The 15,422-nt window shown below is 45.6% G+C and overlaps 1 protein-coding gene across 3 annotated transcripts in view; it reads left to right on the forward strand.

Annotated features, from left to right (window-relative positions):
- Positions 1-48: 48 nt before the first annotated feature.
- Positions 49-15,422, forward strand: part of DRC7 (dynein regulatory complex subunit 7) — a 29,363-nt gene continuing 13,989 nt past the window's right edge. Inside the window, exons 1-5 of one of the 3 annotated variants that reach the window (XM_053271463.1) lie at positions 49-181; positions 6,984-7,193; positions 8,042-8,216; positions 10,884-11,009; positions 12,999-13,193. In XM_053271463.1, the coding sequence (XP_053127438.1) occupies positions 7,033-7,193; positions 8,042-8,216; positions 10,884-11,009; positions 12,999-13,193 (657 nt within the window). In that variant the 5' untranslated portion in view covers positions 49-181; positions 6,984-7,032. Of the gene's footprint in view, positions 182-2,331; positions 2,462-2,505; positions 2,847-6,983; positions 7,194-8,041; positions 8,217-10,883; positions 11,010-12,998; positions 13,194-15,422 lie in introns of those variants that run through there. The other 2 variants (XM_053271462.1, XM_053271464.1) reach the window with 2 other exon arrangements.

Below are 15,422 nucleotides of genomic sequence, written 5' to 3' on the forward strand. Positions count from 1 at the left end.
ATTATTTTTTTCTCCTCAGGCATGCAGATCAGTGCTGTTTATATCACAAACCAGAGAAAGCTCCTTAGGAAACTATCAAAACAGCAGCAGTAGCTCAGTACCTTAATTAAGACCAACCGAAAGTTCCAAAATAGTAAGCGGGCTTTCGGGTTTCACAGAAGTCTTCCTTGCAGGATGTGAAGTAAGTGAAAAAAAGGATGTTGCTGAATGTCGCATGGCTAGATATTTAAAAGAGCTGGGCTCCGGGCCTACAGCCCCACTTTTGATAATTAAAATCAAGCATACTCCCCCACCCCAAGAATAATTATGTCTGCTTTTTAAAGTCTCTAATATTATAATCCAGCACCTCTGAAGGCGAAAGCAGCAGAGAGCTAGCCAGCTGAGGCCAGAAGCTCTTTCTCCCCTGCTCTGTGCAGGTGCTTGCACGGCTGTACTTCCTTTCTGGAAGAGGTCAGGGAGGAGGCTGATGAGATTTGGGGCTCTGGGCAATTCATTGGGGCCCCCGCCCCTGCCTCTGCCCCATCCCCAAATGACGCCCTTGGTTGCTGCTGGTAATGGACATGGTGGGAGGCCCCTGTACAGCACCCAGCAGCCATACGATAGGATTCAGGGAGCTCTTTGCAGATTGATTTCAGTGGGTTTGTGGTCAGAGCAAAAGATGTGAGGTTGTAACAAGGCATTCTGGGGAGGAAAAGCAAGGGGACATTACAAAATACATGTCATGTCCACAACTTTGTAAGGGGAGGGGATAGAATCCTCTGTCTCCCACAATCACACTAAGGGCCCCTCATGCCTTAAAACTAGAGCAGGGGTTCTGACCTGTAGTACTCCAGAAATTGCTGAACTACAACTCCCATCACCCCCAGCTATAATTTATTGGGGCTAAGGATGGTGGGAGTAGTAGTTCAGCAACATCTGGAGTACCACAGGTTAGGAACCCCTGAACGAGCAGGGAGGACAGGCGAGCTCTACCCAGGGCCAGATTCAGGCACAAGTGAAGCAAGTTACAGCTTAGGGCAGGCCTGCTCAACTTGGGCCCCCCCAGCTGTTTTTGGACTACAACTCCCATAATCCCCAGCCACAGTGGCCAAGGATTACAGGAGTTGTAGGTCGACATCTGCAGAAGGGCTGAAGTGAGGCTTAGACCCACTTTATTAAAGAAAGATTATACCATCGAGTCAGTGTCGACTCCTGGCGACCACACAAAGCCCCGTGGTTGTCTTTGTTAGAATACAGGAGGGGTTCACCATTGCCATCTCCCGTGCAGTATGAGTTTCAGCACCTTCCTATATCACTGCTGCCCGATCTAGGTGTTACCAGCGGGAATTCGAACTAACAACCTCTTGCTCCTTAGGCAGGACACTTCCCCGCTGCACCGTTGCCCGCAAATGACTAAATGTCAAGTTTTACATACTTGGTTGAAAAATAAAGGAGAAAAGGGGGGGGGGGGACTCTGAAAAAGACATTATTGTTCCAATAAGACAAAAATATGGCTACACAATTCTTGATCATATTGACTTTATACATTTGTGCAGAAATAATTGTAAGTTATAGCAACATTTTATTAGACCAGGGACTGGTTTAGGCGAACGTCACAGGCAACATTCACCACTTCAGATAAAAACTGTGAGGTGGGGAGGGGGGTGAATGACGTAATCGGGGAAGGACTTCTGACCCATTTTGTAATACAACGAGGCCTTGGAAGCGTGGGCCTCTGTGTGTCCGAATCCGGCCCTGGTCCACCTGCGATGTGCTTTGAACTGAATAAAGTAGGAAGAACAATTCTAAACAAGCCCTGAATGGCTTGGGCTCAGGGTATCCGTTTAATCAAGCCTTTAGTTTAAAGTTTTCAAGTTTATATTGTTAATCTTTTAAATTGTTATGATGTTTTGATTGTCATTTGGTTGTGTTTTAAAGTTTGGGTACATATTTTGGCTCAGCGATGCATATGTTGTGTGGTAAAGAAATGTGCAAAATAAACAAAATAATAATATAAATAAAATGCAAAAGGCTGGTTGGCCACAGCCAAAGAAACATGACATTGACTGAGAAGGCAGCCAAGGCAAGGGCAGATACGGAAGTAATTTGGATTGTAGCTTGTTTGGCACTTGCATTTGTCATTAAATTCCTAGCCTGCCCTTCCTCTAAGGCAGGGGGTCTCAAACTTAGGTCCCCAGATGTCGATGGACTACAAACCCCAGCATCCACAGCTACACCGACCAACTGCCGTGCTGGCTGGGGGTGATGGGAGTTGTAGGCCAGCAATATCTGGGAGCTCCTGGATTCTCTGTTTGTAAACTGGTGGCACCGCCGGAATAGAAGCCGCTCAAGGCTTGTTTTCTAAAGGAGGAAATGGAAGCAGACTACAACTCCCAGAAGCCTCAGCCCTTAGGAGGAGGTTGCCAGGGAGACGAAGATCAACAGAGCTGGCCAGCCAAGCAAAGGCAGGCAGACCTGGGAGGTGAGTCCGGTGGGACGGGCGGCTGCTCTGTGTGTGCCTGCTGGGCGGAGAAAGAAAAGAAAGGGAACAGAATCTGCACCAACAGGCCCCCACCAAGCAAGGGCCCCTGCAACTTTGTGCACACATGCATGATGAGTCCTTTTAGAGGGGACCCCACCATCACCCAGCCCGGGCCCCCTAAACCCTCTGGGCGGAAGGGGGGCTTGCTCTGGACTCTGGTGCCAGCAAACAGGAGTAGTAAATAGGCCGATGAGGGATAACAAACTGAGACTGAATCCGGAGAAGACGGAGGTGCTTATTGTGCAGGGCTAGAAGGAACTCGGGAGGCAATTTTGATCTGCCAGGTCTGGATGGGGTCACGGTGCGCTTCCCCCCAAAGAAACAGGTAGGCAGTCTGGGGGTGCTTCTGGCTCCAAACCTCTCCCTGGTGCCCCAGGTTGAGGCGGTGGCCAGAGGTGCTTTCTATCAGCTTTGGCTGATATACCAGCTGCTTCCCTTTCTTGAGATAAACGACCTTAGCACAGTGGTGCATAATATGCTGGTAACCTCCAGACTTGATTCCTGCAATGCGCTCTCTGTGGGGCTGCCCTTGTATGTAGTTCAGGAACTGCAGTTGGTCCAGAATGCGGCAGCCAGGTTGGTCTCTGGGTCATCTAGGAGAGACCATATCACTCCTATATTAACATAACTACACTGGCTACCTGTAAGTTTCTGGACAAAATACAAGGTGCTGGTTATGACCTGGTAAAGCCCTGAACAGCTTAGGTCCTGGGTATTTAAGAGAACGTCTTCTTCACTATTTGATTTATAGATTGTTAAATTTGTATAATGCCTTTCATTAAAACAATCACAGAAAAATTAAAACAAGACTATAAAAATTATACAATTAAAACATTAAGCTAGAATGTAAAAACATAGATCTGACTAAAAAGATTTGATTTACAATATAACCATACAAAATACAGAGCAGCAGCAGTAGAGACAATCATATAAAAGCTTTCTAAAAACTATGATATGGAGACAGAGGAAAGAATAGCCACCAGGAGAGCATCCCAGAGTCTGGGGGTAGCAACAGAGAAGGCCCTGCTCTGCATGCACGACAGCGAGCCTCCTTCATTTTTGGCACCTGGACCAGAGCCCCCTCAGATGACCTTGTCAAGCGGGCAGTGACCCTTGGGAGCAGGTGGTCCCTCAGGTATCCAGGGCCCAAACTGTTAAACGCTTTAAAGGTCAAAACCAGCACCTTGAATTGGACCCAGAAACAAACTGGCAGCCAGCGCAGTTCTTTCAAAATGGCTGTGATGTGATCCCAGCAAGCAGCTCCAAATAAAATCCTAGCTGCTGCATTTTGCACTAGCTGCTTTGAGTCCCACTGCCCATTGAGATCATCTGGAGAGGTTCATCTGCAGTTGCCATCAGCTCGTTTGGTGGCTACGTAGAGATGGATCTTCTCTGTTGCCGCCCTGAGACTCTGGAATGCGCTCCCTGCTGAAATAAGAGCTTCCCCATCTCTGAAAACTCTAAAGTCTTTAAGATGCATATATTCACCCGAGCTTTTTAACTAAACTTGTGGTTTTAAATTGTCTTAAGTTATTAATTTAGTTTTGATTTATTTTATGTTGCTGTAAACTGCCCAGACATGGCAGTTTGGCCTGGTGTACAGATATAATAAATAAATACATCAGTGGCATTGTTGTTCCCAAAATTTGCTAGTGACATTCCCCAAGGAGGTACTTACCTGTATCCCGATTTGTATTTATATTTTCTGTATTTATTTTTGTAATCATTTTCATGATATTTTGAATGCAATTTCTTTTCTGTAGGACGGTTTTATAAATAAACAAAACTGCCTCTCTTGAACGGCACACCCTGGATCCTGTTGTACCTTGTCACTGTCATGATATTGCTAACTGGGCCAAGAGGCACCTTTTCGTGCGGTGTCTTGCTAAGGTTTAGCCAGAGAGGAGAAAGCGACTGTCCCAGTTCAGCCCAGCATCTCTCCCAGTGGCTGCACTGGTTATCTCTGTGTGTTTCTTTTTAAACTGTGCATTTCTTTTTAGACTGTGAGCCCTTTTGGACAGGGAATCATTTCCCTCCCTGTTCTTTTTCTAATTCCCTTTGGTATGCCACGTTGATGATGATGATGATGGTTACTTCAGTGTTCTTACTCACGAGTAGCAAGCACTTAAAGGTAAAGTGTGCCATTGAGTCGGTCGGTGTCGACTCCTGGCGTCCACAGAGCCCTGTGGTTGTCTTTGGTAGAATACAGGAGGGGTTGACCATTGCCTCCTCCCGTGCAGTATGAGACGATGCCTTTCAGCATCTTCCTATATCACTGCTGCCCGATATAGTCTAGGAAACATACCAGCAGGGATTCGAACCGGCAACTCCTGGCTTGCTAGTCAAGTCATTTCCCCGCTGTGGCATTAGGTGGCTTAGCTTTAGCAAGCCCTTAATTTGTATTTAATGCAGAGCATCTCTTCGATTGGCAGTTGACTCAAAGGCTGAATATTAGCCAGCTTGAAATGGTGTCAGCTCAGATCTAAGTTAACAATGAGCCACATTTCAAAGCGCTATATACCCCTGCTAACTGGGCAAAGAGTCACCTTTTAACATGGTGATTCTCTTTATCTAGCAGAGGGAGAGTAACTGGCCCTCTCCACCCCCAGCATAGCATCCCTCCAGTGGCTGTTGCTAGTGTCTATCTTATGTTTCTTTTAGATTGTGAGTGAGCCCTTTGGGGACAGGGATCCATCTTATTTATTTATTCTTTCTCTGTGTAAACCGCCCTGAGCCATTTTTGGAAGGGCGGTATAGAAATCAAATAAATAAAAAAATAAAATAAAATAAAATAAAATAAAATTAAATTAAATTAAATTAAACAATATATCTTCTGATCTAGCCCCCCCCCCCACGCACCGTGGCCCAGTGCAGGGGAAAATCTGGATGGGCGTTGTTCTCTCTTTGCAGGGCGCAGTTGTAGGAGCCCATATTTGACTGACTTAATCTTCCTGCATAATTTTCATATTTTCCTCCCAAACAATTCAAGATAGAGAATGCTGGAGGCTCCATTGTCCCTTGTTATCTTCCCCTAGTACAAAAAACAAAATCTGTGGGACGGGATGACCTAAAATAAAACCTCCAGCAATTCTCTTATTTCTCCTCTGCTGTTTACTCAGTTATTTACATTCTGGGAATCTCCTCTGCATGTCTGCAATGATAACATTTTTTGGGAAGGATGATGGACAGATTACCAAGTGGATACACAGAGACTCTACCTTCATGTGCCAGAGCCCAAAAGCTCCCTTTCACCCCAATTCTTCTAATTCAGGGAGTTTTGAGGTGTCATAGGAAGATAGGAAGCTGACACATACTGAGTCAGACCATTGGTCCATCTAGCTCAGTACTGTCAACACAGACTGGCAGCGGCTTCTCCAAGGTTGCAGACAGGAATCTCTCTCAGCGCTCTCTTGGAAATGCAGCCAGGGAGGGAACTTGGAACCTTCTGCTCTTCCCAGATTGGCTCCATCCCTTAGGGGGAATATCTTACAGTGCTCACACATCTAGTCTCCCATTCAAATGCAGCCAGAGCAGACCCTGCTTAGCTAAGGGGATAAGTCCTGCTCTCCTCTCTTCTCTGTGTCTCTGAGGGAGAAAATGAGGGGTGCACTCCCCCTCTCCCTGAATTTCAGGCCATGATTAGAAAGGACATTAAAGGTTAGCCCTATTCAGAAGTCATCATGTTGTATGTGCATAGAAGTGTTTGTTACACATGTACATGTGTTTGTGTGAATGACTGTACATGCCAGTGTGGTGTAGTCGTTAGAATGCCAGACTAGGACCAGGGAGACCCGGGTTCAAATCCCCGTTCAGCCATGAGACTTGCTGGGTGACTCTGGGCCAGTCACTTCTCTCTCAGCCTAACCTACTTCACAGGGTTGTTGTGAGGAGAAACCTAAGGATGTAATAAAGCGCTCCGGGTTCCTTGGAGGAAGAGCGGGATATAAAATGCAAATAAATAAATAAATAAATAAAATGAGTTAATTTTAAAAGTGAGCCTCAAATGCAGGGAAAAGATAGGAAATTTAGACATTGTTTCCTCCTTTAATATTTAAGAACAACATATTCATATATATATATATATATAGAGAGAGAGAGAGAGAGAGAGAGAGAGAGAGAAATAAATGTTGTTGGCTTTTGCTTTCTTAAAAGATTCATGATTTTTTTTAAAAAAATCAATGTTCTGCCAAGTTTACCTTCAGTACCCTGCTCTTGAAGGGATATACCTGCCTTTTTCATACGTTGGCACCGAATAAAATTCAACCTACTCCTCAACTTGTCTTTTTGAAAATGTTGGAAATGATGCTGATTTTTATGAAAGGAATTGGGCCTTGTTTCCTATCACATGCCTCTGTGCTCTGTCAGCTGTACAGTTCTGTCAATGTTCTGCAAATTCTGTCAATTTCTGCGTGTAAGGCTCTTGATGGATTGCGCTCTCTGTTTTTTACCTTGATTTCTTCAGCTGCCTCCCCTTCGTGTTCTAAACTTCTTGCGTGGCCTGTAGCAGAATAATGGAATCCAGTGAAGAAGAGGAGTATGAATCCCAGGGAGAAGAGGAGGACTGGGAGGAGGAGGAAGAAGAAGGCCTGAGCATGCACCATCGCAGTGCTGAACTCCAAGACCTAGAGGAGCAATTGTCACGGATTGAAGTCCATATTCCTGAAGTTGTATAGTAAGGAGTGCCTTAGTGTGTGTGTGTGTGTGTGTGTGTGTGTGTGTGTGTGTATGCAAATTGCTTTCCAGTTTTAGCCCAAGTTACCAAAAACCTGCCTAGATCTAAATACTACTTAGAAATGTAGGAAGCTGGCCCTGGAAGGTTAGACCATTGGTCCATCTAGCACTCGTGGCTGGGGAGGATGGAAGTTCAACAACAGTAGTTCAACAATAAGAATAATAGTTCAACAACAGCTGAAGAGCCAAGGTTGCTTGCCCCTGGTCTACACTGATTGGCAACAGCTCTCCAAGGCTTCACACAGGAGTCTCTCCTCCCTGGAGATGCTGCCCGGGATTGAACCGGAGACCTTCTGTATGCAAAGCAGATGCTCCACCACTGAGCTATGGTTCCATCTCCTAAGGGGAATATCATACAGCAGACAGTGCTCACATGTAGTCACCCATCCAAATGCAAAGCAGGACAGACCCTGCTTAGCACAGGTGCAATTCATGCTTGCTACTGCGGGACTGGATCTCCTCCCCTGCTTTGAAATGCTGCTTTAAAAAGGTGCTCCATTTTCAGTGAGTCATAACGGGACTTTCACAGTTTTGCCTTCTGCCTTTACTGCAGAATTGCAGCTTTATTTCAGAATGTGGCCCTGGAGAGGAAACTCCAGAGCCAAACCCTATTTTTCTGTAAACCACCAGAGACAGAAGTTTAGGGCAGTGTACATATCAAATCAAATAAAAGCAAGTTTGCACTGAATGCATCAAAGGCAGTTCCAAACATATACTGCTGTTCTATGAATGCTACATCTGTCTTCACCAATGATCACTTTGTCTCTCTTGCATCCCTTCTGCCCACAGTGACTTTGACTGGAGTTCTGTCGATACCTCCAATTTACCAGAGTCTTACAGGACAAATTCGGCCAAGGAGCAGCTGCTGTTGCAAGTGGCTGACAACTTTCACCGACAATATGCACACCTCTGCCCCGACCGTGAGCCACTTTTCCTCCACCCTGTGAATGAATGTGGCATCGAAGTAAGTGATTTGGGGCTAGAGTCTTACCCAATGTCTGTTATGTTGCCTACGGAGGGTTTTAAAAAAATGGTAAAGGTTTATTTTAAGAAGCTACAGGTGAAACTCGGAAAATTAGAATATCGTGCAAAAGTCCATTAATTTCAGTAATGCAAATTAAAAGGTGAAACTGATATATGAGACAGACGCATTACATGCAAAGCGAGATAAGTCAAGCCTTAATTTGTTATAATTGTGATGATCATGGCGTACAGCTCATGAAAACCCCAAATCCACAATCTCAGAAAATTAGAATATTACATGGAACCAAGAAGACAAGGATTGAAGAATAGAACAATATCGGACCTCTGTATGCTTATATGTATAAGCATGCATATCTATTCAGTACTTGGTTTGGGCCCCTTTTGCAGCAATTACTGCCTCAATGCGGCGTGGCATGGATGCTATCAGCCTGTGGCACTGATGAAGTATTATGGAAGACCAGGATGCTTCATTAGCGGCCTTCAGCTCTTCTGCATTGTTTGGTCTCATGTCTCTCATCCTTCTCTTGGCAATGCCCCATAGATTCTCTGTGGGGTCAGGTCAGGCGAGTTTGCTGGCCAGTCAAGCACAGTACACTGTATACTTTTCAGAGGTCCGATATTGTTCTAGTCTACAATCCTTGTCTTCTTGGTTCCATGTAATATTCTAATTTTCTGAGATTGTGGATTTGGGGTTTTCATGAGCTGTACGCCATGATCATCACAATTATAACAAATAAAGGCTTGACTTATCTCGCTTTGCATGTAATGCGTCTGTCTCATATATCAGTTTCACCTTTTAATTTGCATTACTGAAATTAATGGACTTTTGCATGATATTCTAATTTTCCGAGTTTCACCTGTACAAACCAAGATAGAAAGCCTTCACCTGTACTAGGAACCTCAAGGTGGAAGGAAAGAAGAAAGAACAGAGAGAACGAATATGAATACACTGAATATTTATATACTGCTTTTCAACACAAGTTCCCAAAGTAGTTTACATATAATAAGATAAGATAAGAAAGGGCTCACAATCTAAAAAAATATAGACACCAGCAACAGCCACTAGAGGGGTGCTGTGCTGGGGATGGATAGGGCCAGTTGCTCTCCCCCTGCTAAATAAAAAGAGTCACCACACTAAAAAGGTGCATCTTTGCTCTGTTAGAAGGGGATAAAGAAGGAGGGAGTGTCCTAAGAATGCCAGTCTACCAACCACAGAAGAGTTGGACAGAGATAGAAATGAGGCAATCCTGTCCTCTCTACTTCCGCTTCCGATGGCCCTCGTGGTCAATAGGAGGTAGAGGGTATTAAGACTTGATGCCTTTGGAGTCACACCTCCATCCTTGTGAAAGAGACCACAACTCTGGCCAAACCAGCTCCACAGCCAGGAAAGTTGTAGCGAGGGATTTTAAGGCTCCTTTGCAGGTGTGGGGAAATCAGCACACAACAGTAAGGACCAAGTAGCCCGATATGTTTCAAGGACTGACCTGTATTAAAATTAACAATAAAACAGTTGAAAATTGTGTTAGAGTTTGTAATTATTTTTCAAAGTGCCAACAAAGGAAGCTACTCACTCCAGTTACAGAGTAGAGCGCAGAGTTTTTTGGTTCATCTAAAGAACACGCATGGAGATTGTAGTGCAATCCAAACTAAATAGCTTTATTGGTGAAATACTTTCTGATAGTAAAGACCGATCCCTGTCTAAAAGCTACATAATGGATAGATGTGGGGGTCAGGGGGGAGAGAGATTTATTTTATTATTTATTTATTTATTTGATTTCTGTACCGCCCTTCCAAAAATGGCTCAGGGCGGTTTACAGAGAAATAACAAATAAATAAGATGGATCCCTGTCCCCAAAGAGCTCACAATCTAAAAAAGAAACATGAGATAGACACCAGCAACAGTCACTGGAAATACAGTGCTGGGGGTGGAGAGGGCCAGTTACTCTCCCCCTGCTAAATAAAGAGAATCACCATGTTAAAAGGTGCCCATTTGCCAAGTTAACAGGGGTAGGTTTATTGGTGAAATAATTTATTGGTGATGTTTCCATCTACTCTCCTAGAGGAAAAGAAATGAACTGACTCCCTTCAGGGAATAGCTGAGCAGTCAAGGCAGCGGTCATAGAGTAGAGGTAAAGCAGGGACAGGCAAGGAGACCCTCACTAACTACCTCTACACCCAATGCTCTTAGTGATCATTAGGTTAGTTGGTGCAAAAGGTCGATGCACTGGAACTCCATCTCCAACAAATTGTGCATAGGCCTTGGGGTTTGGAAAACCATTAAAGCTTGCAGTGCACCAGTGTTTTCAGGACAAAGGACAGTTCTGGGGCCATATTTAAGTACCTTAAAATATACTTATTTGGCCTGGACTTCCAGAGTTTTAAATGATTAATTGTTTTAAACGGTTGCCCTGATTTTCAGGGTTTTTAGTTGTTTTATTGGTTTTATTGTGTTTTAATAGTTTGATTTTAATTGTTAATTTGTTTTAATTGTTTTTATCATGTTGTGAAACCCCCTGAGCCATTTTGGAAGGGCGGTATATAAATCAAATAAATAAATAAATAAATATGCTGTTGTTGTCTTCCACCAAAGACTTGAGACTTTCTGTCCCCCCGAACATCTCCACTAACCAACATCATTTTGTTGCAGAAATTTGTGAGCACCACCGTGCGTCCGACATTGCTCCCCTACTCAGAGTTGTACAACTGGGATGGCGCTGCCCGCTTTGTGTCTGACTATCTCAACATGGAGCCTCTTCCGTCTCCCATTGCACCGGTAAGCAATAGGACCAGTGTTCCTACTAACAGGGATTCCCAGATGTTGTTGACTACAACTCCCATAATCCCCAAGCAAAAGCCATTGCAGCTGGGGATTCTGGGAGTTGTAGTCAACAACATCTGGGAATTCCCATTAGAGGGAACACTGAATAGGACTGTCCCAAATTCTTTGCCTTGCCCATCTTGTATGGCCCATATAAGTTAGTAGAACCTGGGTTCCCATTTGGACATTTGTGAAGAGAGCCCATTCAGTGTAGGAACCCAGGGTGCACATTTTGACTTCCAAATCCCTAGACCTCTTAGGCCCAGGATGTTTGAAGGACTACGTGCTCCCATAGGAACCTGACCACAGTTCAAAATCTGCATTGGAGGCCCTTCTTTTGGTATTGTCACCTTCAAAGGTGATGCAGGTGGTGAACAGAGAGAGGGCCTTTTGAGTGGTGGCACCCCAGTTGTGGAAGAGAGCTGGCCTTGTGGTAGCAAGCATGACTTGTCCCCTTAGCTAAGCATGGTCCACCCTGGTTGCATATGAATGGGAGGACCATGAGCACTGTAAGATATCCCCCTTAAGAGATAGAGCTGCTCTGGGAAGAGCATCTAGGTTCCAAGTTCCCTCCCTGGCAGCATCTCCAAGATAGGGCTGAGAGAGACTCCTGCCTGCAACCTTGGAGAAGCCGCTGCTAGTCTGTGAAGACAATACTGAGCAAGATGGACCAATGGTCTGACTCAGTATATGGCAGCTTCCTATGTTCCTATGAATGTTCTCCCCAGAGACACTTGGTTGATGCTTTTCAGTACCAGGGAAAGACAATTTTATTCTCCCCTGCTGTGAATAGATAGATCTGCTGTTTCTTGGTTTATTACTGTTTGGCCTCTGTTTTCACTGCTGCTTTTGCAACTAGTGTACATTTCAATGGGCTTAGATCAGGGCTGCTCAACCTTGGCCCTCCTGCAGATGTTGGCCTACAACTCCCATAATCCCTGGCTATTGGCCACTGTGGCTGGGGATCATGGGAGTTGTAGTCCAAAAATAGCTGGGGGGCCTAAGTTGAGCAGGCCTGGCTTAGATGCTAATTGGTTGGATTTTAAAACATGTTTTGTATGGGGTTACTTGCCTCGGAAATCTAGAAATCTCTTTACAAAAATAAAAGAGCTGCCTTGCCCTTTAACATCCTTGACTCAGTTGCCAACCTTCTTGGACTTTCCTGGAGTCTTCCGAAATTGGTGTCAGTCTCCAGGTGACTTTTAGAAGTGATCCCGAGATTTTTATGGCATGATATTGTGAAACCTATTGCAACGGGGTGGTGGGGGTGGGGGGATCTTCAGGTGTAGCTTCAGTCAGGGTTGGCAACCCTAAAGCCATTTGCTGTTTGGGGCAGAAGGAAAGTTTCAGGAGCAACTCCTCAGTTTTTGCAGGGAGGAAAGACACCTTTGGGTGGGCAGTATGGTCATTAGGTTTGGCAAGGGGGAGTCTCAAATGCTTAGCGGGGAGAGCCACATCCCCTGTGGTCTAGGGTTGAATTCTAATACTTAGGAATGCAATTTTGGTTGTTGCATAAATTAAAAGCCTTCGAATTAGTGAAAAGTGTCCTCGACCAGCAGACATTTTCAAAAGAATAAAATTTTCAATACAAGTGCTTGCAAAAACCAGGGGTGGAAGGCACCGTCTTTGGAGAGGTATCCTCTTGCCTTTTTGCTGATATAGGAAATAATATCTCTGGTGTCTGCTGCAGAAACCTTATCTAATATATTTTAAACATTATATTAACCATATATTATAGAAATCTTAACGATTTCCCCAACAGGTGTTTTCTGTGCAGCCATCACATATTATCTAAATCTCCTTTCCAGCAATTAATGTTATAATTCGGATAGTTTTGTTGATCTGTACAGCAGTAACCTCCCTTGGCTACCTGAGTGCTAGGAAGGAGGATGCCAGAAACTGGTGGGGATTTTCCATTTAGAAGCGTGCCTTTTCCCTGTACAGCCCAGCTACATGTACTCCCCAACCACCATCCTGCGCTACCAGAGGGGGAACTGCTTTGACTTCAGCGTGCTCCTCTGCTCTCTGCTGATTGGCGCTGGTTACGATGCCTACTGCGTGAACGGCTATGCCACCCGGGAGATGTGCTTGATGGACGAGACCAGAGAGGTGTGCCCGCTGCTGAAGAAATCAGAAGAGGTGAGGGTCATTCAAGGGCAGAGTGAGGAGCTGAGCTCAAATGTGGGCAAAAGGGGTGGGGGGCCAAAGCAGCAATTCCCCTGCCACTGTCCTTGGAAAAAAGAAGAGTCAAGGCATCTTCTCCAACTGGTCTTGTGGCTGCAAGCATGAATTGTCCCCTTTGCTAAGCATGGTCTTCCCTGCTTTCATTCTGAATAGGTGACCACATGCATGAGCACTCTAAGATATTCCCCTGAGGGGATGGGGCTGTAGCTCAGTGGTAGAGCATCTGCTTTGCATGCAGAAGGTCCCAGGTCCACTCCAGGTAGGGCTTGGAGAGACTCCTACCTGTAACCTTGGAGAAGCTGCCACCAGTCTGGGTAGACAATACTGAGCTGGATGGACCAAGGGTCTGACTCGGTATATGGCAGCTTTCTATGTCCTGCCTTCCAAATGGTCCTGGAAGGTATTGAAATTCTGAATGGCCAATGGCCATTTGGAAATTCCATGCACCCTTTGGCTCTCTAGAAGGAATCAGGGCTTTTCCGTGGGCATTCCCCATCTATCCATGGCATATCCCCATCTATTTGGTGGCTATAGGCCACCTCCAGCCTCAGAGGCAAGATGCCTCTGAATACCAGTTTCAGGGGAGCAACAGCAGGAGAGAAAGCATGCCCTCGTTTCCTGAGAGGCATCTGGTGGGCCACTGTGGGAAACAGGATGCTGGATTAGATAGGCCTTGGGCCTGATCCAGCAGGGCTGTACTTCTGTTCTTATTCATTTTAGTACATTCCCTAGAGCATCTGCTTTGCATGAAGAAGGTCCCAGGTCCCTGGCAGCATCTCCAGGTAGGCCTGAGAGAGACTCCTGCCCATAAACTTGGAGAGGTCACTGCCAGTCTGTGTCTGTGGACAATACTGAGATAGATGGACCAATAGTCTGACTTGGCAGATGGCAGCATCCGATGTTCCTGTGTGTTCCACCCTGTTGCTCTTCCAACAGATGCCAGTGAGTTCCACTAGAGGGTAGCAAAGGCTTATTTTTCCAGAGGATGAAGGCAGGTTCCTTCCTGGTTCGTTCCAAAGGGCCATAGGAATGCATACAATTTCCAAATGGCTATTGGCCATTCAGAATTTCAGTGCATTCCATGGCCATTTGGAAAGAGGAACATAAGAAGCTGCCTTCTACCGAGTCAGACCCTTGGTCCATCTAGCTCAGCCTTGTCTACACAGACTGGCAGCAGCTTCTCCAAGGTTGCAGGTAGGAGTCTCTCTCAGCCCCATCTGGAGATGCTGCCAGGGAGGAAACTTGGAATCTCCTGCATGCTAGCAGGCCTGTGCTCTTCCCAGAGCGGCTCCATCCCCTAAGGGGAATATCTCACAGTGCTCACACATGTAGTCTCCCATTCAAGTGCAAATCAGGGTGGACCCTGCTTAGCAAAGGGGACCAGTCATGCTTTTGACTACAAGACCAGCTCTTCCATAAATTACTGTAGAAACTGGAACAAAAATAAATGGATCAAATCGTCCACTTCCCTTGACCCACATTCTGCAATGGGAATTCCAGCCATATTTATTGTATTTATTTAGCATATTGATATACCACCCACTACCGAAACCTCTAGATGGTTAAGACCTGGAGCAGTTCTAATCTGAACAGCAATAAGGGTCCACCCTCCCCTCCCCGCAGCCCCCTTAAGGCCTTGGGAGAAGCTACCAAATGGAATATGGACACCACCCATTGCCTTGAACCAAAGACAGACATCCTGTGTCCAATGACGATTCAGTAATTCCCTAGTACAGGGGTTCTCATACTTGGGTCCCCAGATGCTGTTGGACTACAACTCCCATCATCCCCAGCAACAATGACCTTTGGCCAACAACACCTGGAGAGCCACATTGGCGAGCCCCTTCTCTATTAGGCAGAAGATAAGGCAGATTTCCGGCACAAGACCAGGAGAGCTGGCCTTGTGGCAGCAAGCATGAATGGTCCCCTTTGCTAAGCAGGGTCTACCCTGGTTTGTATTTGAATGGGAGACTACATGTTTGAGCACTGTAAGATATTCCCCTGCGGGGATGGGGCCACCCTGGGAAGAGCACCTGACTGCTTGCATGCAGAAGGTTCCAAGTTCCCTCCCTGGCAGCATCTCCAAGAGAGGGCTGAGAGAGATTCCTGCCTGCAACCTGGGAGAAGCCGCTGCCAGTCAGTATAAACCAGGCCTGCTCAACTCTGGCCCACCTGCAGATGTTG

Source organism: Hemicordylus capensis, chromosome 9 (assembly GCF_027244095.1).
Source record: "Hemicordylus capensis ecotype Gifberg chromosome 9, rHemCap1.1.pri, whole genome shotgun sequence".
Classification (NCBI taxonomy): domain Eukaryota; kingdom Metazoa; phylum Chordata; class Lepidosauria; order Squamata; family Cordylidae; genus Hemicordylus; species Hemicordylus capensis.